The 12,708-nt window shown below is 44.7% G+C and overlaps 1 protein-coding gene across 4 annotated transcripts in view; it reads right to left on the reverse strand.

The window, feature by feature from the left end:
* Window positions 1-1,671: 1,671 nt before the first annotated feature.
* The window catches only part of Aplp2 (amyloid beta precursor like protein 2), a 63,081-nt gene continuing 52,044 nt past the window's right edge, over window positions 1,672-12,708 (reverse strand). For 2 of the 4 annotated variants that reach the window (XM_039082083.1, NM_012906.1), the window contains 7 exons: window positions 10,560-10,659; window positions 9,774-9,926; window positions 8,260-8,295; window positions 5,634-5,719; window positions 4,774-4,848; window positions 4,308-4,463; window positions 1,672-3,017 (listed from right to left, as the gene is read on the reverse strand). In XM_039082083.1, the coding sequence (XP_038938011.1) occupies window positions 2,916-3,017; window positions 4,308-4,463; window positions 4,774-4,848; window positions 5,634-5,719; window positions 8,260-8,295; window positions 9,774-9,926; window positions 10,560-10,659 (708 nt within the window). In that variant the 3' untranslated portion in view covers window positions 1,672-2,915. The remainder of the gene's footprint in view (window positions 3,018-4,307; window positions 4,464-4,773; window positions 4,849-5,633; window positions 5,720-8,259; window positions 8,296-9,773; window positions 9,927-10,559; window positions 10,660-12,708) is intronic. The other 2 variants (XM_039082084.1, NM_022520.1) reach the window with 1 other exon arrangement.

The following is a 12,708-nucleotide window of genomic DNA, read 5'->3' on the forward strand; positions in this document are numbered from 1 at the left end:
TCAAGATGACCCCTTTCTTTCTGCTCTGCCCTTGTTCACGGCCTCTCCTAAAAATCTGACAGTATGTTTCTATGAATGTGTCCTCCCCCGCCCCCCTCCTCTGGAATCTTAGGGACTCACTGCATTTTAACCCGTCTTCTAAAATAGGAGTATTGACTGCCATGGCGATTGTCTACACACCTGGGTCTGGCACAGATCTCAGCCACCGAGCTTGGATTTGCAGTTGAGAGGACGGGCAGAGAGTAGCCTTTCACACTCAATAGCAGCACCTGAAGTTCACTGCAAGGTGGGCAGGGCCACATTCCCCAGAGGTCACAGCTTAGTCATCCAAGCAGAAACCAGCAGATGAGTAAGTTTCCCTCTGTGCCCACGAGGGAGCTGTACTACTAGGGTGAGGTCAAAGGGCAGTTCCTGCTTTACGTTTCTGTGGGTGTTTCCTTACAAAATTTAATCACTATATGGCTACCATAAACACAACTACCTCTACAGTTTACGGCGAATTCAGTTAAACGATCAACGCTTTGCTGCATGCAAAGCAAATCTGTACAGGCTGACACACACAGGCCTGGCTGCGTTAATTCTTGTGTTCTTATCCAACCTCCGTCATAGCTGTGCTAATCCACTGCGGGCTGTGCGCTATCCTCTCACAAGCTTTCAACAGAGTGCTGGTGACAAGTTCTGAGAGCTGACCAGTTGGATAGAACTGGACAGGGGTTGACTTGCAAAGATGACCAAGCCACACAGTACTTGTGTCTGTCGGTGAACAGACAACAGGTACCAAATAAACAAAGCTGTATTTTGGATTAGATAATGAATGGCAAAGTAACTTCCCAGACAGCAGTAGAGGGTCCAGGAATAAATATACCTCTTTATGCCACTTCAGATATAAGGGTCCCTCTTCATGACTCTCTTAGCAGCAACCTGAGGGGACATCATAGAAGCAGCTGGACAGTGTTGACTATTCACAGAGAATCAGACTGCTGGCAGCAACACCCCCCCCCCCACCCATTCTTCCTGGCTTAGAAACTCATACAAATATGGCCCCAGTAACTCCATGTTTCATAACATGTATTAACTCTTGGAGTAGTAGAGCATTTAAGACCGAGTGCTAACAGTGCACTGGGAGTAGCTAGAAACCCACAGCACTGAGCACAGGGGCCTCCTAGTGGCAAGTTAATAAAACTCAGACACAGGTGCTATGGACAACGTCCTGAAAATTCAGCCATGAGTTCTATTAACATTATTCTCATCACTGGGAAGAAGTCTTGGCTACATGGCCAATGCCGCCCTTCAATTCAACAGTCCTCCTGTATCAGCAACCCCTCCCCCAGGTGCTGAGATGAATTCCACAACATCCAGCCTCTTGGGGGTTGTGGCGGGGTGGGAGTTATGTGTATGACTGTTACCCGCATGGAGGCCAGAAGATGGTGTCAGATCCCCTGGAACTAGAGTTACAGATGGTTCTGAGACCTGAGCTGTCTATGCTCTTAACCACTGAGCCATCCATGATCCAGTCACTTTCTCTGAAAACAGAGCTCTTGGTTTAACTTACTATGGCCACTGTAATACAGGCTAGTAACTCTTCTCAGGAGAAAGATGCCCTTCATCCCCAAAAGCAGGCCTAGAAAGCTCCATCGTCGTAGATCAATGCCATGGTCAGTAACGAGGTGCTCGGGGGAAGTTAAAGTGTTTTATTGATGTAATAAGTTCTGTACATTCTCCACAGATCATACGAAGGAGTTTGTAGGTAAAGTTTCCATCTGTGCATAGTGGGAAGAGGCATGGGGGGGAAGGGGAGGGAAATCACAGAAAAATACAAAAAAAACCAAACCAAAACCAAAACAAAAACAGTAGCAGGTTACCAGAACCCTGAAAAACAAAACAGCAACAAAGCACTAAGGGCTGTGGCATCAACTCCAGCTGCGTGACATTACAAGTCAGTGAAGGAAACACAGTGTCTACAGATCCAATTTCATGTACAGCCCAGAACATCGTCCTTTCACCTAATGAGGCCTCCCGTGAAGTCTCCTGGGTCCTTAGCCATGTGTATATCGGTATTCTCTGAGGGGACATCAAAGGGGCTGAAGAGCGGTGGAGGAAGTGAGGTACGAAGGCAAGCAGAGGGTCAGTGCATGGGACGGAGACGTCCAAAGAAGGGGGTGGTGCACTCTTGGATGCACTTGCTGAGGAGAGTGGCTAGGAGGCTACCGTAAACAGCTGTGGAAGAACACAGAACAACTATGGGCTGGTTGCTGTGGAAGAACTGGATTTGAAGGAAAGCACAGTGGATCTAGTTTTGCATCCAGCTAGCTCAAGGTGACTTAGCCTTGCTTGGTGACAGCACTGGACACCCGGCACTGGAAGCACTAGGCTTCCAAGGAGACTATGCCTAAAACAGTCAGTAACTGCATACAATGTACTTCAGTTCCACTTACATTTCTCAGCAACCTGAAAAGGGGAATACTGCCTTTATACATTAAAACAAATGACGACAAAACCAGCCCAGCAAACGAGCCTAAAGAACAGACTTACATAACGGGAACAGCCTGTGTATATAGTCTATCATTGAAAAATCAACATTTTCCATTTATATAGAGCATGTGTGAGACAATACAATAGAAGTGGCATTTCTAATTTAAAAAAAGAAAACTACATCCATCAGATATCTGCAATAGATCTTTTTTTCACTTAAGGTTTATATATCATATATTGTTATATTAACATCTTTTAAACCCATTTAAAAGAATGGAAATTGCAATCCTACAGTAGTACTTTATAGTCTTAACAATCCAGGAGAGCAGGATGTAGGATGAGGCCTCTGGCACCGCTGGTGGTCAGCAGTCAAGCACAAACGCTGAGGCTCTTCCAGCCCACCTGCAGCAGCCTCAGCCAGGGTGTCGCACACGCTGCTGTCCTTAAATCTGCATCTGCTCCAGGTATTTGTAGGTTGGGTTTTCATAGCCGTGGTTCTGCATCTTGTTCAAGTGACGCTCTTCTGGGGTGAGCATTGGATCAACCTGCAGAGACAAAGACTGCAGGTCACTGTGGGGTACTAAGGAGGCCTGCAGAGCCTCAGAGCACCAGGCTGTTCACTGTCCGACCCCCAGGACTCAAAGCAGCCCAGCACAGATCAAGCAAGAGCTGGTGTCAAGGACAGAGGGAAGGGAAGAGGTCAGAAGAGGTCTCTCTGAAAGCTTGGTCCCAGTGACAGAAACAGAAAACAGCCTGCTGACAAACTTGACAATTTCTGTTTGATCCTTGGGATCCACATGGAAGGAGAGTTACTTGTTCTAATTGTACACACGTACACACACACACACACACACACACACACACACACACACACACACACACACGAGTAACTTAAAAGACCATTACTTAGGCTATCTCTACTATGTTATCTGTCCTTATAAGGCTCATTTGCTGTCCTGTTTTTAACACAAGGTGGCAGTGCTGCTCCCCTTGTCAAAATGCTGTGAACCGCAACACACTAATACACACTTACTCAACTTTTAAAGGACCAGTTTCTTGGTAGCCACAGTGACAAGTGGCTTCCAACCATCAGGTTCTGGGATAGTGGGCAAGTCATGTCATGCTCAGCTACCAGACAAGGAAAGGGTAGATGGGCTGTTCACTTTCAACTCAGACTCTCCCACAGAGGTCGCACCAGCACTCATACCTTCTCTCCCACAGCATTACAATCCTCGACCTACACACCTAGAAGCAAGAACTTAACGTTTCCCACCGTCCACTAAAACTGAGCTGCACACGACTCAGATCGTGCATCAGCAGACACAGAACACAAACAGCTTGCATTTGCTTTCTGTCCCCATCTAACCGTTATAAAAGAGTGTCACAGGCAACATATCTAGCATATTCAGGACCCTTGGTTCAATCCCCGGCAACATAAACAGGTGTACAACACACACACACACTCACACTCACACCGCCATCAAGGACAAGTTTCCATAGTAACAAGTGGCTCTCTGAAAAAAAATTCCAAGAAACTAGTGAAAAAACGTTTTACTTTCTGAAGCCTGTATTATGACCTCCTGGTACCGACCCACCTAACTGATTAAAAGCCATGCTGCAAGTGGGTGACAGTCCCTTGAAACAAGAGCAAGGTAACTCAGAGATGGCTCATCTCCAAAACGTGACCTATACAAAGGACAAGAGCAGTAAGCCCAGCACTCAGGAGTCCAGGTCTTTGAATTACAGTCCCAGGCCTAACCACTCATCCCCGGTTGACAGTGCAGAGCAAATCCTCATCAGCTTAGGCCAAAGGGAGAAGGCAGCCCAGTCCTTACCTCCACAATGCCATGGCTGATGGTGCCGTATTGCCTCTTCCTCAGCATCACCAGGCTGATGACGATGACTGTAGCAATGGCCACCGCGATGACCAGCAAGCCAATAAGGGCACTGCTGCTCAAACTGAAGTCCTCCCGTAGAGGCCCCACAGAGTCCTGAAACAACAGAACACAGTGACTGCCTGGAGATCAAAGGGGACCACGTGCCTCTCAGTAGGTTTCGAAAACTCTGGGCAACACAAAGATCTTGCTTTGTCAGCATCATTAACATCAGGAAGGTTGCCTACTTTTTCTAATCTGCATGAACATTTTCAGTTTTTGCAGTCATACTCAGAAATACGGAAAACTGGGCAAGAGCCCCTTAGTAACTGAAAATACCACAGATCTTTCACTTCCACTTGGAACTAAGATGACTAGAAAGTAAAAGACATGAGGACCGCCCTTCCATTCTGGATTAAACACATACCGGCTCTTCCTCCAGACCCCCAACTCTCTCAGCATTGAAAATCATTTCCTTAACATCCAGAGTCTCGTCAATGACCTGAAATCGTCACAAACATCAGCATTTACTCAGTGAGTAGGAGGGAATGAACACAAATGGCACTTCACAATGCTACGGGGCGCTGGGAAGCTATTTTCTTCCATCAGACTGATCCAGATCACTCAGCAAACCTTCAAAAGGAGGTAAGTGTGGGGCGGAGGTACTGTATGGTGGCTACTCTAATCCAGCGAGACTCTTTACCCGAACTTTCCTTGAAGTAACTGTGGTGGCGACAAAGCTCAGGACAGATAACTAGCAAATGACATTTAAACACTAAGTTCAGGTCCAGCCAACACTCAGCAGGTAAAAGTGCTTGCCAGGATAGCCGACAGTTTCTACATGGAAAGAAGAGAATGACTCCTAACAGTCCTCTGATCTCTGCACACCACAGCATGCATGTGATACACCACCCACCCACACAAGAGCAATTAAAAAAAAAATCAAGTTCATCTGAAGCCATTAAACAATCTAAATGGAGAGAAAACACCAGAAGAATGAAAGGAGGTATAAGAAAAACAGAAACTCAATTTTATCAATTTTCCACCTAATAAATGTTTACTTACTTGAACATAGCCTCTGATGTATACCTTTCGTTACAGGTATGTTTTTCTACTATATACTAAGCTTCACTGGTCCCCTCACCAGCAATCGGTGGGCATGGCTGGTTGCTCCCCTGTCATCTACTAGTGGACGCCTGGCTCACTATTAGCCTGGAGTACTACCCACCATGCCTTTTGCTCTAGTGTACAAGAGGAAGTGTGCTATGCAGAAGACAAGTGGCTCACCATATTTTCATCCATTTTATTCTTACTGTTGATCACCTTTTCTTCTGCACCAATCAGGCCCCCATCTTGCTCTGCCATTCCAGATCCTGTGTAGAAAATGTTGGCAGTTGAGTTCCTCGGCAGCTCACTTCAGACCAGTTTCTCAGAAGCAGCAAATCCCTGCCTGAGGGCCAGAGAGCTTCTTACCAAACACCCCCACGCTCTGTAAATCTGCAGTGGCATGTTTGAGGATGCACTGTTTTGCAAGGATGAATGGTACAAGCACTTTCAAAAGACTGATGCATATAATGAAGGAAGACACAGCACTTACTGGTCTCCCACCTGAAGGAATGGAATGTAAGCCTTGGGAGAGAAGCTGAGCCTGAGGGGGCTCCATCCCTTACACACGATTCTAACAGCACCTGCTATGCAACCACACAATTCTTTGGTACCTAGAGCCTACTGAACACATAAAGGACTGCTACTGCATGTGTGTGGAGAGCATAGCAGTTTACTTCAAAAGAAATTGTTTCTGCTCCAAACCCTTGCCACCTTCTACCCTCAAGTCCTCCTATTTGCCCTTCAAACTTCAGGATCTCTAGGGAGACATTTCTAGGTTGTAGCAGTTAACATACGTTTGTAATTATCTGTCTCCCAGTGGATGTCTAATCCCCCAGACTTGGATCCCAGAGTTAAATCTCGAATGGTAGGTAAAGCCAAGGTGAATAGGGAGAAAACAGTTTATCCACATTGAGAATTTTAACCAAGGCAAAAGGAGCAAGAACAGCACCTGTCCTTTTTCCAAGGTCAGAAATGGCTTGAGCCAACATCACTCGTGTGGCACCAAATACACACCACGTCTGGACTCAGAACAGACGCAGAAAGAAAAATCCCTTTTATTTTTAGCTTCAAGCGTGTGACTCCTGGCTATCACAAGTTACTTATTATAAGAATATATTTAGTATATATATTCATATACATATATATGAATGATTTGAATAGGTTATACAGAGACTCTTGGCAGCCAACCTGACATGCTAAGGTGACTGCCTACAAGTGAGTGCCATGCAGGTTACATTCAGCCCTGCTGTCCTGGAGATGCCAAAGGCAGGCGATGACACAAAGACCAGTCTCAGAGAAGCTCTTCATTTCACAACTAGACTTGTTGTCTTAGCACAGTCCAACAGGAGTGATTAATAATGGCAGTCACCAGGCTGCTGAGCTTGCAGCCTAGTTAATTTATTAACTTACTACTGTAGCCAAAGTGGTGCATTTTTTTTAAAGCATTTACTTCAAAAGAAAAGCATAACCTGATACCAGTTATTTGTGTCTCAAAAAAAACAAAAATCAAACAAACAAACAAAAAACAACACTGCCTGCCTACGATTCGAGAAAGAGGAATTTAGAAGGGCACTGGCTTACTTAGATGGATGCGCGTAATCAAGACTACTAAATTCTAACTCTGAGCTCTTCCCACCTCATGCTCTTCTCAGAATTTTAAAAGAAATACTGAATCAACTCATTTAAAGGCTCGCTCCAGGCTATCCCAATACTGTAAGTCTGACTAAACTTACTTTGGTTCCATAATGCACAGAAATGATTTTAATAGACCAAAGTTAGTAGTTATGTTGTTCCAACACATTTTTTAAAAGTAAGGCAGTTAAAAACAGTGGAGCTTAGTGTCTAAGATGTACACCTGAAATAAATATTAGCACAGTGACTTCCAAGAGGAGACACAGTCCAGTAATATTAGCATGCAAAGAATTTTCAACAGAGTTAACTCATCCTTTTTGATTCTAAGAATAAAATATGGCATAAATTAGAACATAGAATTGTGAGCTAGGGAATCTCACTTGTTACAGCCGTGACCACACTACCAAAGCCAAGAAAGTACACTCATAAAATACACTAAGAACAGGCACTACTGCCCATGACTCAAGAGAGGGGACTGTCTAATCACCTGGGACCTTCTGTAGCTGTTACTCGTAACTCAGGCAACAGAAACCACATGGGCCGTGAAGACAGCCTGGGGTCCAGACCTTGATCCTTTAGTTTCTTAACTTGCAGATTTGGGAAGCAACACATATAATCTCAGAGGGTTTTTCAACTGCCTAATCTATAAAACTGAGCCAAAAATCCTGCCCAAGAGGGAGGTTTGGTGGGTAAACAAGATAACGCAGCAGTGTTTTTAGACTGGAGACAAAGCACCTTGTGTTTTAGACGTGCTACCACTCAGGAACATGAGATAGTGGCATGGACAGAAGATAAGACAGCAAAGGGGGAAAGCCACTGGTAATGACAGGGAACAAAGAGGAAGGAAAATTACAGTCTACCTGACTGCAAAAGTCAAGCGTGGTCTTACACAGACTAGCTACAAACAACAATTTTGTTAAACTGAACATCCTTTTTTGACATTTCCCCAGACAAAGACTTAGGAAAGCATCTGTTTCTTGGGCAACTAGACTAGGAAAGCCAGGGGACTTGTTAGTAACATGGAGACAGGGCTACTCTAGCTTCACTCACAGCCATGGCTAAGGAAATGAGGTGGGGAAAGTCAGATGGTGGTATGAAACATAAAATGAAACTTCCAACACACCGGGGAAGTGAGAAGGAATGAAGTCTTAAGGAACATCTTTGACAAACCAACCTTTTTTCATTGGGTGGTACAACTCCGGCTGAGTGTCTAGCAGAAAGGAAAACAATAAAAAACAAAATAGCACAAAAGGAGATTAAGAAAGAAAATGGTTTCCTTCTAAGTTCCTCTCTATAATGTGACCAAAAGGCATTTTCCTTAAAAACTGTGCCTGAGATTCCCATAAACAAGCTGACCATGACCTAAATAGCAAATGGCTACATGTGTTCCTGAGGAGAAAGAAGCGGGAAGTCAGGATCCGGCCATCTAAGAGACATTTGGAAGAGCCCCGTATTATTCAGCTTACCCCATAAAACTATTCTTCTTCTTCTTTTTTTTTTTTTTTTTTTTTTTAAAGAAAACAGTAAAAAAATGAAGTTAGTATTGTGGTTCACTAACAGAGACACATGCTTTCCTGTAATGTTCTAATCCTGAACAAAGCAGAGAGAAGCTGTACATTCATGGCCACTGCACAACCTCATGGAGGTTTGGGATCTGTGGAGTGGGAATTAGGAATGGGGTGACATCACTTTACCCATGTTTCTTAGGTACAGGAGGGTCAGGTGCACAGGGCCTGAACCTCTGAGCTAACTGGCTCCAAAGGTGTTTTTGTAGAAGTCTAAAAGCTACCTTGCATGCACACCTTTCCCACTGGTCTGGTACCTTCACTAGGCTACAATATCTAATCAGTCACGTGACTACCCCAGAAGCTACAGGGACTGAAATGTCAGTGTGGATCTACTTAGCATCTAAGCTATGGGACACTCTGGACAAGAACTTAATCTGTTCAAACCTTAGGTTTTCCAAATGGGACCCTCACAGTACCTACCTTCAAAAAGTGTTGTGAGGATTGGACAAACAGCATCCAAGCGCCATGCCTAACTAAAGCTGGCACACAGTTAGGATTCCAAAGCCACGGACATTTCTATCCTTACCACCCTCACCATCAAAACAGCAGGAAATAGAATCTGATTATACAAACTGGGCTTAGGGCACAAGTCTCAGCAGCTTGTTTATTTTTGGTACAGACTCACAATTTTCTGGGACACTTTTAGACACTGAGAGAATCACCAAGAAAAACATGGCTATGAATCAAAGGATACAACTTCTCACCTAACTCACTTCAGAGATACGACCCTGAGCCAGTCAGGGCACCACCTCAGCCTCTCCCCCTAATCTGCCTCCCAAGACTGCTGGGAAAAGAATGAATATAACCAACATGAAGGTTCTGTTCAACTCAAAGGGAAGCATCCCCACATGTAAGAGACATCACGTAAGCAGAAGGCTTGCTCCAAAAATGAGACATAGTCCTGATTTCCTAACGGTATTAGAGTGTAGTATTACTTCCTCATGGAATTCAGCACAATACCTGCACATAGTAGGTGTAGGGGAAAAACATGTCCTCCCTTTCCCCGCCTCTCTCAACAGCACAACCTCCCCAACTCGGTCAGGTTTAAAATACAATCCAATTGTCTAATTTTATGGTGCTCTTCTCTGCTCCTAGGGATGGCTCTGAGGACCATACATACCTTCGTTCTCAGACAAGGATGGGAAGGGATGGAAAGGGTGGAACGGCGGGATCTCCTCACTTTCCTCAGAGCTCACCCGGACATCCACAGGGTTCTCTGAGATGGAGGAGGTAAACTGGTCCATATCTGCTCGCTGTTCCTGAAGGAGCTCATCTAACAAAAGCACAACAGGGAGCAGACAAGCACCTTTTAGAAGTAGGTCTAGGCACAGGACCAGCACTCTAAGAAAGGCCAATTCTTGTCACCCCAGACCTAAGACCTGGGAACAAGTCTGTAGTCTGCAACCCACCTCTTGTCTAGCTCCTGCCTACTGCCTGACTTTATGGGACATGTGGTCCATCTCTAACTCATCACACACAACAGCAACTAGACACCTTTGAATTATTTCACTATCTCTGCACAGCAACAGGAATTCTAGCAGATATTATCTACAGGTATAGCATTTTTACCCCGGAGTGTGCAGCACAAGACCAATGGTATAGAATGACTACAAGGTAAACTGGAGACAGGAAACTTCCCAGGCCCTGCGAATTCACACCCGGGAGCTTCTTCCGCTAGTAAGAGTGAAAGTCAATGAAATTCAAGGCTCCGTGGCTCCCAGCCAGTACATCTGTCTTTGGAGACTCTCGGCCTTGTCATATAAGCCTCCAGTCAATGCCAGGCTTTCTGAAAGCATGGTGTGCTGAAGCCTGTCTCCCCAGCCTTGCTTACTCCTTACATGCTTCATCCTAGTCGGTCATCACTTCCTGGCCTCAGCAGCCTGGCTTTGATAGAGTTGGTACCCACCAATTTCCTCCTGAATCTCTTGAGCCACATAAGGCACTTTGTACAGCAGAGAGAGACTTTGGTTCCTTCTTTCTTCAATGACATGGAGGTGTGTCATCACCTAGAAGCACAATATTGAGAGAGGCCTCGCTGAAAACTACCAAATCGGGAGGAAAAAAACACCCACAGAGAGCTCCAGAGACCCCAAGGTTCTCTTTCCTACTCAACGCAGCAGAGCAGGAAAGCCCGAGAAAGCACACCACGTGAGTGATGCAGTCACTCGCCTACAGAGAGGGCTACGCTTGCAAAACATGGTCCTGAGGAGCTGGAGAGGTGCTCAGTGGTTAGAGCATTCGCAGCTCTTGTGGAGGACATGTAACCCCACATGGAGGCTCACAACTGACTCCTGACTCTAGGTACAGGGGATCCTAAACAGCCTCTTTCTGGCCTCCATAGGCACCAGGCACACATGCAGTCAAAACACCCATTCACATAAAATAAATACATTTACAGATGAAAAACAAAACACAAGCTCACTAGTCAGTTGATTTGGTTTTTATACAAGACAATCGTCACTAAAAACACTGAGTACTAAAAACACAGAAGCCCGGGTTTGGAGGTACTAGACCTTAATAAATGTTTGCTGAGTCTGAGAGGAGGGAAAGTGCTGTCACTTTTTCAGCCAGTAAGATTAGAGCAGGTAAACTTACACTGAAACTATGGTGGGAAGGCATGGCTGCTCATGGACTTGGCTTAGTAAAACAACTGTCTAAAATATTATGGTTAAGGTCAGGACTAATTTACTCCCTTTTAAATTATGGTTCTTAAAAAAAAAACAAAAACAGATAAGGCACAAATAACTAATTTTTAGTAAGTGTTGAAGAAAGATTTATCCATGCTAGCTCACTATGTTTCCAAATGCAAAGGTTGTTAATTCAATAACAACAAAAGCTTCCAAGATAGAAAAGGTGACTCACAGTCCCGTTACCCACTCAGGCCTAGGCCTGCACTTGCTGAGCTTCTCCTAAAGAGGGCGCTCAACACCAGTGTACTGTGTGGCCCTGAGGCCATTAACATGAAGGGTTGAAATGGAAGAAAAATTAAAGATGCTTTTACTGTAGATTGATGTGCTTCTGCCCTTTAAAAGCAAGATGACAGTAATTTAATTTTCTACTTGCCATTCTGCCAATCAAATATACTGATGGGAAAGCACAAGTGTGAGTGCCTTGGCAAAAAATGCAAATGGAATTGCAGTGTGCTTCTGGAGCCTAGGCCCATGCAGACACCATTATACCTCCTCAGAGGAATTAGGGCCCTGTGACAGGGTAAGAACCAACCACAGGATGGAACAGTGGTTATTAATCATGACAGACTCCTTAGAGCTAAAGAGCCTGAGTGGCAGGGATAAAACAGAGAAGCACTAAAAATATTACAGGACATTAATTTCAGACTATAAGGTATATATGAAACATAAATCAATTTCAGGTTTAAACTTGAGTCGCACCCAAGAAAAATATTTTACAGGATTTATTTAACTTTATATGTATGGGTGTTCTGCCTACATATATGTCTGCGTACTGACTTGTTCCTGGTGCCTCCAGAGGGCCAGGCTGTGAGCTGCCACATGGGTGTTGGATATCAAACCCAGGTCTTCTAGGAGAACAGCCAGTGCTCTTAACCATCCAGCCCCCAAGAATCTTACTGTGCACATAGCAAACATTTTTTAAAATTACCAATCAGAAACACTTGCAGGCAAGGCTTTTTTTTTTTTTTTTTTTTTTTTTTTTTTTTTTTTTGGTTCTTTTTTTCGGAGCTGGGGACCGAACCCAGGGCCTTGCGCTTCCTAGGTAAGCGCTCTACCACTGCGCTAAATCCCCAGCCCCACAGGCAAGGCTTTTAAGTAAGGGATGTTAATCATGCAGCTAGGTGAGTGCTTACACTTCCCAGTGCTCAGGCAGTACAGAGGACAGGCAAGGCAATGCAGTTCAGTGCCCCATTTTGTCAGAATCACAAGCTGAGAACAGCTTACAGTTCCCAGCAGTCTGTCCGCAGAACTGATAGGTTGGGCTGACTCTAATTCTTCATTTACCTGCTGTGGATCTTTGTCTCAAGAATTTGCTAAGAGGTTATTTCTATACTGATCAGCCACAGGGATGTGTAGCACAGCAAT

This window comes from Rattus norvegicus, chromosome 8 (assembly GCF_036323735.1).
Source record: "Rattus norvegicus strain BN/NHsdMcwi chromosome 8, GRCr8, whole genome shotgun sequence".
NCBI classification, from domain to species: Eukaryota; Metazoa; Chordata; class Mammalia; order Rodentia; family Muridae; genus Rattus; species Rattus norvegicus.